Source organism: Xiphophorus couchianus, chromosome 12, assembly GCF_001444195.1.
Source record: "Xiphophorus couchianus chromosome 12, X_couchianus-1.0, whole genome shotgun sequence".
Taxonomy (NCBI): Eukaryota; Metazoa; Chordata; class Actinopteri; order Cyprinodontiformes; family Poeciliidae; genus Xiphophorus; species Xiphophorus couchianus.
This window is the reverse complement of record NC_040239.1, coordinates 26,918,090-26,935,242: the sequence shown is the minus strand read 5'-3', so window position 1 is coordinate 26,935,242 and position 17,153 is coordinate 26,918,090. Positions and strand designations below refer to the sequence as shown.

The 17,153-nt window shown below is 38.1% G+C and overlaps 1 protein-coding gene across 9 annotated transcripts in view; it reads right to left on the bottom strand.

Annotated features, from left to right (window-relative positions):
* fbrsl1 (fibrosin-like 1) overlaps positions 1-17,153 on the bottom strand; it is a 353,758-nt gene that overhangs the window by 235,288 nt on the left and 101,317 nt on the right. For all 9 annotated transcript variants that reach the window (XM_028033124.1, XM_028033119.1, XM_028033125.1 and 6 more), the window contains exon 2: positions 14,387-14,608. In XM_028033124.1, the coding sequence (XP_027888925.1) occupies positions 14,387-14,608 (222 nt within the window). The remainder of the gene's footprint in view (positions 1-14,386; positions 14,609-17,153) is intronic.

Genomic DNA, 17,153 nt, shown 5'->3' with positions numbered 1-17,153 from the left:
CACTTCCCTCCCGCATCACCACCCTTCAGTTCCCTCCCCTTCTTCCTCAAAGGAGCCGCGCCCCCTCGTCAGCTGTCATCATATAACTGCCTACAGACCCGGGGGCCTAATGACAGGATCTATAGTACATGAAAACACAATTATAGCCCTCGGTTCAATTGCTACTGTGTGAATGGCCTTTAAAGGAGAAGGAAAAACGGGACAAAACACATGGTGTCTACTTGAAGGTGCATAATTCTGAACAATAGCCTTTAAATCACAGTCCATGAAAACATGATGTCAGTCTCGCCGTCAACATTTTGAATCCATCATGTTTAAGCAAGCCTACTTACTAATTGAAGGGTGTCCTTGTCGTGGGATGATTTCTGAGTTAAAAAGGAGCTGTTTACCCTGACGTAATAGAGCTGTTTTAATGACTGACAGGGACATATCTGTTCAACATACCCTTAAAATTCAAAAAGCCGTTCACTACCTTTGATTATGCTCTCTTTGTGGCAATATGGCATTTTGAAGCTGCATTAATTTAATCTACAGCAGGAGTCGCTGATGAAACCTGCTCAGCGTCTTCTGCTGGGCGTTTATTCTCGCGATTCCTGAAATATTTTCTATCAGGCAGTCAAAATGGCAGAAAGAGAAGCCTAGCGAAGTCTCTCTTTTTTTTTCAAATGGGAACAGTGACCCCCAATGGACGAGACAATGAAGTCTTCCAAAGGGTTAACAGCATCCCCACCTGCAAGTATATCTAAGTGCAATGACTGTCTAATACAGCAGGGGTCAGTGTTGTATCATGCAAAAAAAATGGGCCTAGTTGGAGAAAAAGCAAGAGTTGCTTGTTTCTCAGTGACATCAGTATCGTTCACAGTTTTAAAGCCCTGTGTTGATGACCTCTTGACCTCCACCTCCACCCCTGTCATATTAAGTAAAAGGCTATAAAAACATGGACTGTCAATCCTGCTGACATAATGACCTTTATGAACTAAAGAGGCATTGAAACACTTAACATCCTACAAAACGCAGTAGGCAGACGCTTCATTACTGTCAATCAAGGGTGGTCACAAGCAGTAATACATAAGCAGATGAGCTAAAAGCTTTAAAATGCGAGGTATGTGTTGACCTTGTGCATAATATACAATAAATACACCATGTAATATCCAAACCACAGTGAAAAGAACAAAGAACTAAGGAATGCAAAGCAGTAAAATGCACTGAAAACTCAAAAGCAAATGTCATTCTAAGTAATAAAATAAAACCTGATCGTCTTATACCCAACATCAATGAATATGACAAATATATATGTATATATACATATACTCATTTTTTTCTCGGTCTGGCAATTCTACCCTGGTCAGCTATATGTCTGTTTATGTTTGGCTTTTTGTTGTTGTAAAAAGTAAGTCACTGAAGTTTTTCCATATTGTTTAGTCCTGTAGTTAACTTTGATTCTATATCCTAATTCTGGTAAGGAGGATGGGTGGTGCCTCCATTTCATAAATCCTTATTGTTCTGCCCAAGGCTAAAGGTTAAATATAATTCATAAAAGTTTAGTTATAAAAATGCAATGATTCATCTGTAATAGTTCATGCTAACAGTGATAACAGCATACTTACATTCAGTCACCACACTACTGATGTGTTTTTACACATGAACTGACACAAGAACATGAATAAGTAAATGAGTCATTAAGTCATCTGTTAAGTTCTTACTTATGCAAGTATGCTAAAAAAGTACCTAAAGTGAATGAACACATAACTAAGCACAGTAATTAGCTGAGTCAGTACACAAGGAAGTGAATAAGTAATACTAGAGATTACTAATTAAACAAGTGGAAATTAAATAAATAAGAAAGCAAAAACTAAATAAAATAAATCCATATGTATATAAATAAACAAGAAAGCAAGTAAACAGGTAGGTTTTTGCTATAGTATGCATAATTACGGTAGTTAAGTATTTACTTAGGTAAGTAACTTGGTAAATAAGTATGAATGAAGTCAAATAGTAATTAGATAAGCAAGTAAATAGAGTACATAAGTAAGAAGCTAAGTAATAAATGAAGTCGGTAATTAGGATAGCACCCACGTTATGAGTAAGTCAGGAAGTTAAATTGTAAGTAGGAAAACGTACTTGCATGTGAATAAGTACTTAAGTAACTCAGTAAGTAAATAACTATTGCAGTTAGTCAGTAGTTAATTAAATAAGTAAATAAACAAGTAGGAGAATAAATAATTAGGTAAGTAATTAAGTAAATAAACAGGCAGATAAGTTGATATGCAAGTATCGAATACATGCATACACAACTAATTAATATAGTACATAGATAAGTTAGTAAGGAAAGAAGTCAATAAGTATTTTGACTTTGTCTAAGTAAGCAAATAAATAATTTAAGAAGCAGTGAGATAAGTAAGGATCTTAAGTAAAAAGAACTGTGAAAAAAAATCCTAAACCCCAAAACCTCTTAGCACAACCTCTTAAAGATGATTTCCACTTAAAAAAAACAACAGTCAGCATTTTTAAAATAACATTCATCTCACCAATATTAGTCATAAGGATCATACTCTGATTGACCCCTCTTCTTCAACATGACTTTAAACTCAGAATCAACTTTATTGCAATCAGATTATGTTGGGTTTTTTTTTAAGAATTCACTCAAATGCAACGACAATAGATTTTAGGTACATGTGATAAAACAATGCAAATGTTGTCCAGAGACCTAGAAAATCTGATGCTTTCATGTTATATATTTATAAAACATCAAGTTCGAAAGCATTCTCAAGCAGTGCGCATTTTCATTAAGAAGTAAAATTGGGGTCATACAAAAGCTATTATAAATTTTGTATACACCCAGTTCCATATTTTAGTCCAAGATGAGTGAAAACGACAGAATTTAGTAATCTTCGCTGAGAAACCTCGTTTCTAACACTTTGTTCCCTGTTCCCCAGAGAGCTCAGCAGGTTTTAAAGGCTGTTCAGCTTCAAAGCAACACAGCACTTCCTGTGACACTTCAAATAAGTAGTAGATGCAGAAAGAAAAATCTTTATTAAAGCTAAAGTGTGTGTACACCTAAACACAGAGATGAAAGCAATTACACATACTGTTAGCCTCATATTTAAATGGTTAAAATACTTTAATTCCACATAGACTTCTGTAAACATCAAATTTATTGAAATGATTTCTCAACAAATGTAAACTCAAGTGAAGTAGATTTTGTAGTAAGCTTCTGAAGTAGATATAGCACTGCCTGCTCCAGAGACCTAATGCAACACACATTCCTGATACGCTCACTAAACAGTACTGTAAGATAAACCCCAAAGATACAGTAAGTCATAAAGCACAGGATGTAATAAAGCATCGGTCCCCATTGTCTGCTCTAGTTAAACATCTACCAGGAGCAATATAGGTGTTGCTATAGCTACACACTCCCCAGCAGATGCAGAACTGGAGTATGGTGTAGCCTCAGAAGTCCCACTTTAATAAATTACAAAAAAAGAGGCAATCACAAGGACAACGTTTGCAAAGTTGAGGGGAAATAATGTCCGAAATTTACAACGGCTAACCCCGACCTCTTTAGCTTAAAAGCCAGTGACTGTTCTGAAATATAGAAATGCAACAGCATGTGAAATGAATCATGATTCCACACAAACCTCTTCTCCCGTGCAGCACTTAGGAATTATAAAATATGACTGTTTCCAGGACTAATTGTCCCCAGAGTGGTTGCTCTGCGGTAACCCGGCTACATTTCAATGCCCGTGACTTGTTGAAAGTGATGGCATGTGTGTGTGTAGACCAAATCCAGCCAGCCACCTTACATGGCCTGATATTAATCACTGAGCACTGTCCCATGCAATATTCACCCGGCGAAGAGCAGCGGGTGAAGAGGTTGTCTGGGTTTGTTCAATCACTCTAGCTCTCCTTTCTTTCAGGGTCTGTTTCTTTGGTCTTACAGTCCAAGAAAACAGCAGGTTAAGCTAAAGGCTTCAGTAAACAGGGGAGTGGCTAGATTTTTTTTTCTCAGGGGAGCCAAGCGGGGACACAAACTGTTCAAGGGTGACACACTAAAATTGCAATTTCATCTAAATAGACTACAGTGTTAGATTACAATGGACGGTGGGCCAAAACCGTCCATTGTTATTTTGTCAAACAAGGTACATCGATCTGTTTAGTATGTGAAAACTATGCGGTAGAAAATTGTAGCCAGCTTTATCCACATTACCACGGTATAACAATTCTGTTAACAAAACAAAACCTGGAGATGTAAGGATTATTAATTTAGTGCAGCGCGCCTCAGCAAGGAGCAAATAACGCAAAAAAAACACAAAAAAACTCAAAACCTCTCGTATTTATCTTTCTTTTTTCTTATTGTTGGTTATGTTACCATAGCAAGTGTAAACAGCTCCACTAGTGTATCAGGATTCAACATAAAAAAAACACGCAAACATTTCCCACAGAAAGAACATAACATTCAGTCCGCTACAGTTTTATGTTTTCAGGCTTGATGTTTTTTTTGCGATTATTAATTAATTAGTGATCGTCTGAACACAGCGGTGGTTCATTACCCAATTTAAAACACTTGCTCTACTGATGATCTGTCAGAGTTGGTGTGCGAGTTGCCTTTTTTTTTTAAACTGAACCGAAACACACCGAATTCCACAGCACATCTACTTGTTAAGGTTGTCAAAGTCAAGCTAGCATAACTGACCTACTTCCCTCTCCCTCGCTGAAGTTTTTTTTTTTTGAGTAAAACCTTTTCCTGACCTGTGATACGCGATACCTTTTGACCTTGTTATCTAATTGTTGACAATCAGTATCAAAGCACTGCATGCCTTGTTCTTTTATATGCCATGCATAAATTTTAGATATGAACTGACAACTTTACAGCTAAAACCGATGCAATCATTGCTGGCAAGCAATCTTGTTGGAACATGTCTATGGAACTATTTTTAGCACCATTATTTTGATTCTATTCAACTTACTTATCAACTTAAGTAAGCTGATAAGTGAAATTTATCGAGTCATCATAGACTACAAGTTACAAACTGTTTTCATGTTGATGAATTTATTTGTGCACTATTGAGAGGCTGCGTTTTCTTGTTATTATTATTAAACATCATATATATCAACCTGCCTATTTCACTATAGATGGAAATTAGCCACGTGGCTGTAATCTCATTTGTTTACATGTAGATGGTATTAATATGTAGTGCCCCATTAAAAAAAGAATTTGTTCATTATTAATGGCGGTTGCACAACAACAAAGTGAACATTTATGTTATCTGCTGACATGGAGTGTGGCCAGGACGCCGTTCAGTAAGAAATTATACCGGACAAATATTCAGAAAGGTTGCAGTCAAAGGAAGTAACGAGTTTCGATTTGCCTGAAAATACTTCATTCAGGTCAAAGTCGGAACAGAAATCCTTTCAACCTCAAAGTTTCACTGGCTCTCCAAATTCAACGTCCGAACCCTCCCCCGAGACAGGAGAGGCAGACGCGAAATTTGCCCTCTCACAGCCTCTATTTGTACACCAGTGGAACTGTTCTCTCGCCTTTCCCAGCCTTCCCCCCCTCGAATCCTGAGGAAAGTCAACACGGGCAGCTCCAGTGGAAACCCACTGGGACGAGTTTGGCTCCTCTAACTAAATCCACAGCGGTCAGGCTGTCTGCTGAGCAGAAATAGATTGCATTTAGGAAAGTTGAAAATGCACATAAAGAAAAGGGATATATACTCCCAGAAACGTTTCTCGCACAGGGATGCCCTTCCAGTAAAGACTCGCTGTGTTCATTGAATTTCATTTGCAAAAATAATAGAATTTGATTTCATTTTTCATACACAGAAAAGTATATCTTGATCTTGCTCATGTATAAAACTTGCTATTGTATAAAGCAAGAGAACATGTTTTTTTTTAAAGGAGGTGTTTGAATTTTGTTTTTGAAGGAATTAGTTACTACGTTGTTTTTTTTCCCACCAACATTTCATCAGTTTCTGAAAATGCTAACGTCGTTATTTTGTTTTACGTTTGACATCTGACCTGCTGGTTCCAGTTTTGATTGATTTCATTCTTTTCAACGAGTTTTAGCACGGAAAAGAGAAAAACGTAAAACAGATTTGATAAAGGTAAAAGTTTTAACTCCTACTGAAAGTGCTCATAAGACTGCTGCTGCTGAACTGGAGAGCTCCTAAGTGAACAAAGGAGCGTCATCATAAATCCTTCACTCTATAAACGCCACATCTTCCAACAAACTCAATGAGCGTTTTCATACATGCTGGTATTTCCACAGTTTTGCTCAGTTTAGAAAACGTTTCTGCTGGTATCTGCACATCTCTGTTCTTGCACAGGTTCAATTGTCACTTATAGTAGCTAGCCTGTTGTTTTTTAATGCTCAAATGCACATTATGTTTTCTCTTTTCAAATTAACCTACTTGGTTGCACATTCCTTGGGACTGGAGTATTTTTAACCATGTTTATGTTGAAATGTTGCCCTCATTCTACAGTATGTCATTCTTTATTCTGTTTTTATATATATATTTGATATTCTTTACTTTGTGAATCATGCTTCAGTTGCCTGTCACCTTGCTGCTGTTGCATCAGAATTTCAATGTGCGGAACAATAAAGGGTATTTCTGTTCTACTCCCAAGAATATCTCAACAACTTTGTTCTAATTTTCGAAGAACACGCCGTTACTTTGAGTAATAGACCAAAAAAGGTGGAATTAATTTGTTTGATGTATTCAATGAACAAGAGAAATTTGGCATGTCCCGCAGTATTTAGGGTGATTAGTGCATCTCTTCATGTCATAGTTTTTCTGACTCCATTTTTGCGTTATGACTACAGGTTGAAAACTTAGTGAAAGAATAAACTTTTTCTCCCCCCATTTGCTGCTGTGACTGAGGCATCCTTGAGCAACGCAACTGCAAAAGTTCAATAGAAATAGAAATCTATACAGGCTGTGGATAAAAAGTTCCAGAAAGTTTAAACATCTTTTTTTAAGCAAGGTTATGTTGGTAGAAAGATAAAAACATACAACCTGATTCGATGTAAACAAATTGCTCAAAATGGAAATGAAAGCATTCTATTATTTGATAATTAGATGCAAGCAAGACATGATTTCATTGGAAACTCTTGCTTACAGCCGCCAGCTTAATCATTCTTTTTGTAGTTTTGAATTAAACTAATTTTCTTGGTGTTTATTTTTCTTGTGCAGTGTTCACCTGACAGCTGATATGGTAAAGAGAGACATCCACTTTGTGATCCAGCAAGCCTCTGCACGTTCCAAGTGATGCTAAGCTATTTTATCTGTCAAGGTCTGTTAAAAGTCACGGTCACCCACTCTAGTCTGTTTGTGGTCGTCTAAGAATGCGCGTGCGTCCGTGCGCGCACACAAACCCCCGGGGCGCGCACCAGCGCATGCTCCTGCATGCAACGTGCCTGCAGACACCTCTGCGCCGTGGCTCATTATCCACTCATCTCATAATGCTTCTTGTTAAATTGCGGAGTTAACCTGACAAACAGAAGAAAGACATTCTCTATCAAGTTCCCGCTTACAAGCTCTCAAGCACATAATTGCTTTTAAGGTGTTTTTATTTTGTGTGGCATTTTTCACTGATCTCCTTAAAGAGCCACAAGTGAAACATGTTTATTTTACGGAGACGGCAGTAGAGGTTCAATAATCAAGACAATATTTAGTGTTTTGTGGCATATATGGAAGATGGATGGCCAATCCAGAGTCCCAACATGAAGCCCAATCAGAATCTGAAAGCTAAAGATTAGGGTGATATTACATGTTACAGTAGTGCTCGTCATTGGTATTGTGCCAGTGAAGAGTCTTCCTATAATAACCTACATATGTATAAATATGATTTGACAAAGTATTTGTTGTTATCAAAATGTAGAAGTAAAACAGATGAATAATGTTTTCTAAAACTGACACCCCTTTCACACAACTCTATTATCTTATCGATTATCTATTATCTTTCTAGATGTCTGCAAACCCTTTCTGACTGAATGAAACTCACTTTTAATTTAAATCTGCCAGAGCCATGGATAATTGTACTAATATTCTCCTTGGAAATATAAGTAAATCATATTTGACTGCAGATATTGTATATGGAGCATACATTTTGCTCCCCCCCTACACACACATTGTTCAAAAGTAAATAATGCTCAGTCATGACAGTAAGCCTCTAATCTTCTTCATTGTTAATGTGAATAAAATGGATAAAATGACATATGTAATCTGTTTTTTTCTCTCTCAAATATTACATACAACACAGCTGTTATTTACTGAATGGATCTTGTAGAAATAACTTTATAGATCTACCTTCGAAATACGCAAAACAATAGAAAAAAAATAGTGAGTTCTAATTTGATTTATAAGAATAATATGCTGCACTTCTTTGGATTCTCAGCCAGACAGATGTTTTGATTTCAAATTTTATGATAAAACTATTTTATGTTAAGAAAGAGATTTTTTCTGATTAAATCATAGATTATATATGTGTATGTTATGAATGTGAAAATAGCTAAACAAAAAAACAAACAAAAAAAACATCAGAAATGAATAAAAAGCATATCTGCAGCTTTATAAGTCTGGATATCAGAAATCGGACACTAAATCTTTTAGCGGTCCATCTCGAGTAAAAATATATTTGACATGAAAGTTGCTAAACACAACGTTGCAGGTCAGCGGTGTTTGTGTGTTCGGCAGCTCTCGGGTTAGCCCTGAACCATGCTCTGCTGCACAGTCAATGCCCCAGCTTATCTTATCAGCCTCCAGTTGGCTTACCCCTTATAAACACACCTAGATATGAGACTCGGGGAAGTAATCTTCAGGCAGCTGCAGTAGGAAAAGGGCACACGAAATGGTGGTGCTCTGTGATAGCAGGGCGGCCTGAAAGTGAGAGGATGAAGAGCTTGAGGCAAGCATCAGGTCCCAGCTAATAACCATGTCCACAGGTGCTTTCTTATGCGCAAAAACACAGCAACTGTGCTGAAGGACGTACAAGTCAGCATCATGTTTTATTCATGATCCCCATTTAAAGCATGCTGAAGGTCAAATACATGCTGCTGGATATGATGTAACTTGATTCTCCTGCAGATCACAAAGAAAACAACAACAACAACACAGGACTCGTGGATTCGCTTCTGGACACACAGACACAAGATGAAAGTTAATTCCTTCATTCATATTTCAGCTTCTTCATTCCTTTTTTTGTCCCTCTATTCTGTTCTTAGTGGTTTTATTAGTTTTACTTTCTTCTTCACTTCCTTTTTACCTTAGTTCATTGCTTCCTTATGTAACCACTTCCTTTTTACTTTAGTTTTTTTCCTCCGTCTTTAGTTCATTCCTTTCTTAGTTTTTTCTTTAGTTCTTAAGTTTGTTTCTTACGGAGCCCCTCCTTTTTTTTCTTTTGCGTTAACTCGCAAAACCTTTGCGTTCCCTCGCAAAAGGTTTTGCGTTCCCTCGCAATAATCTACTGATCAGTTATGCGGCATAATTGAATACTGTAAGCCTTTCTTACGGAGGCCGCCGTACTTTCTGCCTTATTACAAGGTGATGTAAGGTTTTTCCATGTAAGCCAATATCTCCTTGTATCTCCAATATCTACATTTTATATATTTTTCTTTAGCATAGAAAGGCACCACAAACCTTTGATATAAACAAAAACTTTCCGTAAGTCGGAAAGGAATAAAAATACATCCAAACTATTCTGCGTTATTATCGCGGGTAATAAATCATCTGACGGTTTTGATTGTGTCTCTGTTGTGTTCGTAGTCTGAATGGTTTAAAGAGCTGCTTTCAGTGCCGCTCCATCTTAGCCTTAACAGACATAAACATGCAGTAAAAAATAAATCGATTTTCAATCAGTGTTTGGCACCAAACAGTTAATAATAATAAATAAGTTTCACTGAGGCTCTGTAAGAGCCATATGAATGAAATAAGTAATTATTGATATGACAGGAGCAGCGGCTTTGACACTTAGGTGTGTCGACGTGGGAGTGACGTCACCAGTTATGAATGCGAAGGTTACTGGCTTTGTGTGTATTAGGAAGCGGTGAGTGGGGCGGTCAGTCCTTGCAAAGTTTGGAGCCTGATCATCAAAATGGAATAAATCGATAATTGTGACAAAACAAAGAAAAGGTTTGGAGTTGATTGATACACGGACAGATGAGATTCCCAGAGTTAACCCAGTGCAGCGCTTTACCATCATTAGTTTGTCGTGTTTTTAATAACAAACCGTGTTTATTATTATTATTAAGTCTTTGGTGCAAAAAACTGATTGAAAATCGATTTATTTACTGCATGTTTATGTCTGTTAAGGTTGAGATGGAACTGAACATGAAAACGACCCTTTAAACCATTCAGACTAGAACACAACAGAGACACAATCAAAACTGTCAGATGACTAATTACCCAGCGATAATGACTCAGAAATAGTCAAAATTATAATGTATTTTTATTTCTTCCCTTCTTACGGAAGGTTTCTGTTTATATCACAGTTTTGTGGCGCCTTTCTGTCCTAAAGAAAAAGATATAAAACTTCAGATATTTCACAACGAGATATTAACATTCATGGAAAATCCTTACATAACCTTATATTAAAGCAGAAAGTACGACAGCCACCGTAAGAAAGGCTTACAGTATTCAATTATGCTGCATGAACTGATCAGTACAGTTTTGCGAGGGAACGCAAAAGAAAAGACTTTCCCATGTCCCCTGGAGGGCTCTGTATTTTCTTATGTTGTTTGTTAGTTCTTTATTTTAAACTGCTCCTTCTTTATTACATACAAGCTTCCTAATTTCTTACTTCCTGCTTCCCTCCTTCTTAATTTTTTTCCTTGGTTCCTTCTTTCCTAAATCATTCCTTCCTAGAGCCTTCATTCTTTCCTACCTATATTCTTCCTTCCTTAGATACAAGCAAAGCCCTTTCTTCCTTATTTTGCATCATCCCTTTCTTGGTTCCTTCTTACTTCCTTCCTAGTTTCCTTATTCGTTCCTTCTTACTTAGACACATACAACCTAGCCCTGTTCAGGGCCTTGCGGGACCACAGTTAGTCATCAGCAGCGGGACAGAAAGAATGAGCATTTCAGTGTTCAGTTAATCCAACAAAACAAGTTTTCGAACTGCGGTACAGAACCAAAGCACTGGGAGAAAACCCACACAGCAGGGAGAAAACCTGACACAGAAACACTCCAGCTGAGATTTGGATTAGCAGATGAATAATTCATGGTAGATTTGATTCATTAGGTATGCAACATGATTACTCATGAGAGGTACTTTTTCCTGCAGTGGCATTTTGTTGCTTTCTACTTCACATGAGCATTGCAGAGCTGCTGGTACGCCTCTGCAGAAATGTGGTTGTGAGACTAACATCAACAGTTACCCTGAGTTAGCCAACATACTGTAAACAAAGTACAGCAAAGCCGCTTGTTCCCAGGCTGCGAGTCAGAACTACAAGCTGGTCTAGAAGGGACAGCTTGGATGTTTTTAAGTGAAGTTACCATCAGTAATATTCACTGCTCTTACCTGTAGTAGACAATTGTCATATGGCCTATTGGTAGACGAAATCTTGGTGTCAGCTATTTCTGAGGTAAGTTTGAACAAAACAATTGTGGTAGAGATACTAAAGCACCGACAGCTACAGTATATAGAAGAGTTGTTCAAGCACACTAGCTATGTTTCCTTCTGTTTGTCATGAGACTTTTGAGCAAAGCTTTAGAATGTTGCAAAAAAGAAAGTGTGTATTTTTAGGTGTTTTTGTCATTTAGGCTGTACATCCACATGGATTCGGAGTCTTGGAAGACCAGAAACAATCATTTTTGAAACCGGGTTTCAAAGTGGATACATTTAAGGATGCCGATTTCATGCTTCAACTGTACATGCAAGCCACGTCTTTCTTTTTTTTTTAACGATGATGTCATAGCTCCATCTCCTTCTCAATACATAATGAGCCTAAGTCGCAAAAATAAACAGGGCATCTTTCTGTGTGTTTTATTTCATTCTCTATGGGTGTTACAGTGCCACCTGTTGGACTAGCATACCTACTACAACATTTTCTGCGGCGCTGCATCTTTCTGTGTGGATGCATGTTTTTTCTTAATCGTTTTCGAAAGTGTACCAGAACTTACTCTGCAAATATGCTTCAATCTCCTTTCCTTTTCTTTTTTCAGGAAAGCCAAAAACCATCTCAAGTGAGTGATTTTTTTTTATTACATTTTTTTGTGAAATTGAGGAAGTTATTTCACATTTTGTTGTTTTCTATCAACCTTTTCTAACGCGATATTTCAAAATTTGCATAAAAAAACAGTTACTGATCTTGGATTCCTCTGGGAACTGTTTAGCAAGTATTCTTTTATTTGATCGTTTTTAAATCTAAAACATAAGTGACTCTAAAACATAAAGTTCAGAATGGCAGAAGTTGCAGTGGGCCGTGGTTTTACAGTAGTTTTATTACCTGTAGTGGAATGTAGATGTGATTCAGTAGCTGAAGCTTCGTTGCATGCTGGATAAGAGCAGCAACTTAAACGCATACTTTCTCAGCAAACTAAGTATCATGGCCAAAACACGTTTTCAGCCATGTTAACTTCCTGAGGAAATCTTATCTGAGAGAGATATTTTCGTCTGTGGTGGAGGCCTCCGGGCTGCATTGCCTCATTATTTGCTTTGGCTTCCTGACTATGTTTCCCTTCTTATCCTCAACAGCCCTATAGTGGATGTTGGCTTCGGACAAGAGCATAAAAACATCCGCCATTTAAACAAACTGTTAACACATAAATGAGCTATCTCAGTGGGACAGACTCAGACTTGGTGGGCTCAGCAGTGTGCTTAAAGCTCAGGATATTGGCAGTCCTCTATCGGCACAAGCAGAAAGCCACTTATGGAGGGAGGGAAAATAGGGATGGGATTGGAGTGGAAACCCACCTGAAGGCAGCAAACTATCAGTTTGTTCATGAAAGACAAACAGTTCTGGAAGCCAATGGCTCAGCGGTAAACAAACATTTTACAGGGATCTTCTTAATGACAGAACAAAAGTGCTGTGTGCCTGATTTCCCCCATCAACACGCCTGTCCAGTCGATCTCATCTGTTTCCTGCTTTTGTTTTATTTAGTTAAATGAGCAGAGGAGTACACTCCCAAAACACCCATTTTATCAGGACACATTCACAGGGCCTGTCGAAAATGTTCGTACCCTTTGAACTTCAGAGGAAGTTCATTGTTGAAAGAAAGCCAATAACAAGTGTGGTGGACCTCTGGTATTTGCAGGGGGTTGGGTACCACAGCAGCCCACAATAGCTAAAATCCACAAATATTAGAGGCCAGTGCTAAAAACAAACATAAGTGCTTAATTTTCAGAAATCAAACACCAAATATGCCTTAATATTAATGAATGTGAACAGTGGAAACCGTCTTAGCACAAGACGTTAACATCTGCAGTCTTCCTTATTGCTGCTCTAGGAGGTACACCCAATCAGTGCCAAAGGAAATGACTGGTGTGCAGGGATTGGCTGTTTAGCAAACACCAGCCAATAGAGTGTCAATTAGCAATGCACGGAGGTAATTCAGTTTCCCAAGCTGGATTTTTTCATGTGCTCTACAAAAGACCAGCAAATAGACAAATTTTGCGTGAATAATTTGGAGTTAAATTCCACAGGACATATCTGCGAGTAGTTGAATCCGCAAATACTGAACTGCAGCTAAGTGGGGGTGCACTGTATTTGCTACAAGCCATGTAGGGAACACAACAAAAATATGGACTAAGGTGCTGTGGTCAGTTGTGACCAGAATCTTTTTTTAGTCAACATAGAAAACACTAACAGTGACTGAAAACTAACATCCTGACAAAAGCAACCCCGCCGTGAAACATGGTAGTGGATGTATCATGCTGTGGTAATGTGCTTTCCATTAATAGGAATAGGGAAGCTGATCAAAGTTGATAGGGATAAATATAACATGTATGGCTATATTTGTTGACGGCCTTTTAAAAACTGCCAGTAACTGAACTCAAGTGTGAAAGTTCACCCGAAAGTAATTGGAACTTTAAATTGCAAAGAAAGGTGGTTTATTCAACAGACTGACCTTCTTGGCCACTCCAGAAAATGTAAACACAAGCACCCATCAAATAAAAAAAAAGATTGCAGATTGCAAACCAGAAATGTGATATAAAATCCTTGCAACAACAACTGACGAAACATCCTACATCCTACTAAAAGGTCACATAAGGCAGCAAAAAGTGAAAGGTCAGTAAATTCACTCATAAATCTGAAAGGGGTAAAAAAGCAACACTCTCTCCCCGTCAGACCTCTCCTCTACCTACAGCCAACACTTTAGACCTTACCTGGCCTCCGTTCAAGTGGGCCAGACTGGAACCATACAACCCAGAAGTAAACGCTTACCATTTTGTTCTTCTTGGAGTACGTCTTCTTCAGCAGCCTCTCGTTCATCCTCTCCTGCTCCCGCTGAGCGTGGTGCAGGAAGCCGTTCTCCAGAGGGTCCACCGCCGGCTGGACGTTCTCCTCCTCCTCCTCCTTGTCCTCGTCTTCATGCTTTTGCTGCTTCGTCGTCTTCTTCTCCTTCCACCACTCCTTCGACTCCTTCTTCATGACACTGGTGTTCTTCTACAGACAAAGAAGTTGTCACGGTCAGACTTCGGCAGATGCTCGTGCTACATGTGTTCAAGCATCCAGAAATTAAAACTATATAAACAGCATGAGTAGGGTATAAAAAAAAAAATAACCTCACACATGTTTGTTACAGGATTTTATTACAAGACAATGTTCAGCGTCTTGGTGAAATTTTCAATACCTCGAGTGTCATTTTGTCGTAAGAAGTTATATTTGAAGTTTGAACACAACAGACATATGGACAGAGGAGACAAAAGTTAAATTTTTTGGCCTATGTACATGTAGAGGAACCCTGCATAAAAAGCTTGTAAGAGGCCGCCACTTGAAACTCGACACTGAAGTGGAGGTTCACTTTCCAGTCTGTTAAGTCATGAATGTTGATGTTCGCAGATGTTCTCCGTTCAATCTGACTGAGATTGAGTAATTTTAGAACGAAGAAAAGGCAAAAGATTCTGTCTTTAAATGTGTTGAGCAGATAGAGACATATCCCAAAACACTAGAAGCTAAGTTTAGAGCAACAAAGCTACTCCAACTGCCCAAATAGACTAATAATAAGGTGACTACTGAAGGTAATTGATTGCATTGAATGTTACTCAAGGGTGTAAAATAATTCAAAACAAACACACAAAAAATTCACAAAACTATACAGTGAGGACGAAACTTAACATTTGAACACTGTAAAACCACAAAATTGTACCACCTTTTTTGTCTAGTTTCTAGTGCAAATATCTTAGAACATTAAAAATAAGACAAGATTAGCTTACTAGTATTTTTTCAGCAAGATATAGGAGCTTGTTTTAATGCTAATGCTAATGCTGATGAGATAGTACTAGTTCCACTGGCAGATAATTTCACTTTTATCAAGACATTAAGAAATTATTGACTTAAAACAAGGTGATACGTTTAGTTTTGCCTCCTTTCAAGTGCACTTAGATATCTGCATTAGAAACTAGACCAAAAATACGTAGCATACAGTTCAAGGGGTAGGAATAATTCACAAAGCGCAATCAGAATCCGGCATCAAGTGACAGATGGATCAATGCAAAACTCGTGTCAGATTTACAGTCTCGAACATTTCAAGGATTTTTCTAAAAACCTTGAAATGATGGCGCTGACGGCTTCGTGAAAAGCTGCGGCTCACGCTGCCTTCCAACGAGAACAAAGGCGGGCATATGTAGATGGATAGCCGGACTGGCAGGAGATAAATGCGTTAAAAGAAAGGACGGTGGGTGTGCCGCAGCTGGCAAACAGTCAAGTGCACGGCCCCTTTCACTTCTGGCTTATAGAAAACAAGCAAACACTAGAGCGGAGCGATGCTAAACCTCCTCTTTTAAAGTCATCTTTAATCCTGTCAGCAGCAGAACAATGCTGTACTGGAGAACATAATCACTTTATGGCTCAGATATAATGAGCTTATGATATGAAGTGCTCCTTTATAGCACACTGCAGAAAATATAGTTGCTTCACAGTTCAACTATGACCAAGCAATTCCCCTCTTTAAGTAATCGTTCCTTTTATAATTCGGCTACAGCCCGGGATGAACCAGTGTTTGCTTGTAGGAATTCAAAAACAATTTAGCACATCCTGATATCCGACTCTGGGTTGTTGTTGTTTTTTACATCCTCCCCCAAGAAATCCGCTGAGAATGCTAAATATAGGGAGAAAAAATATTTTCACTTCAAAGTGCTGCTTTAGTTACTGTAAGAGCTCGAGCTTGTTCTCTTTCCTCAAACCTGACGTTACTGTGGAAGACATACATCAAATTATCGTGGATGCATCATTTCCTGTGAGACGGCAACAAGTCTGGTGGAGATTTCAGCCGTCGTCGTCACAATTAGCACAGTTTGACGTTGAGGCGCAGCAAGGACCTGCAGCCACGTCAGAATTATTAGTTTGTTTTTATTCTGAGATTGGAAATGTTGGACTCTGCACACATTTGAAGTAGATACAGAAAGTAGAAACATCTCTGAGAAAATGTCAGTTTTATGCAATGTCAAAAGGACAACTCTAAGTATCTTTCACTTCCCAAGTGACATTTATCCAGTAGAGTTCAACTGAGAAATGAATGCATCTGAAAAGAAAACATTTTAAACAGAATAAACAGGGGTACAATAACCTGCTTAGTGAAGTATGCATACCCTTGGATTAAACTTTGTTAAGGCACATTCCATTTTAGCACTTGGTGTTCTTTTTTAGGAGTCTATCAACATGCCACATCTAGACTTGGCAACAGTTTTCTTCTCTACTTTTGCACATGTTCTCCAAATATAACTAAATTATGAGAGCTTCTCTTTTCCACAGCCCGGTCCAGATGACCCCCACAGATTTTCCAAGTCTTTGGTTCTGGACTCGTCTTAGATAATTTTAAGACTTTATTTTTCTTCAGGTGAAGTCATTACACATAGAGAGAGAGAGAGATTTTTTTTCTTATTTAATGTTTGAACCTACTCTGATGGTTAGAAATGACTTCTTTTTTTTTTATTTAAACATATTTGGTAACTTTCCTACAACTCATTCCTTTCAACAATGAAATGGACTC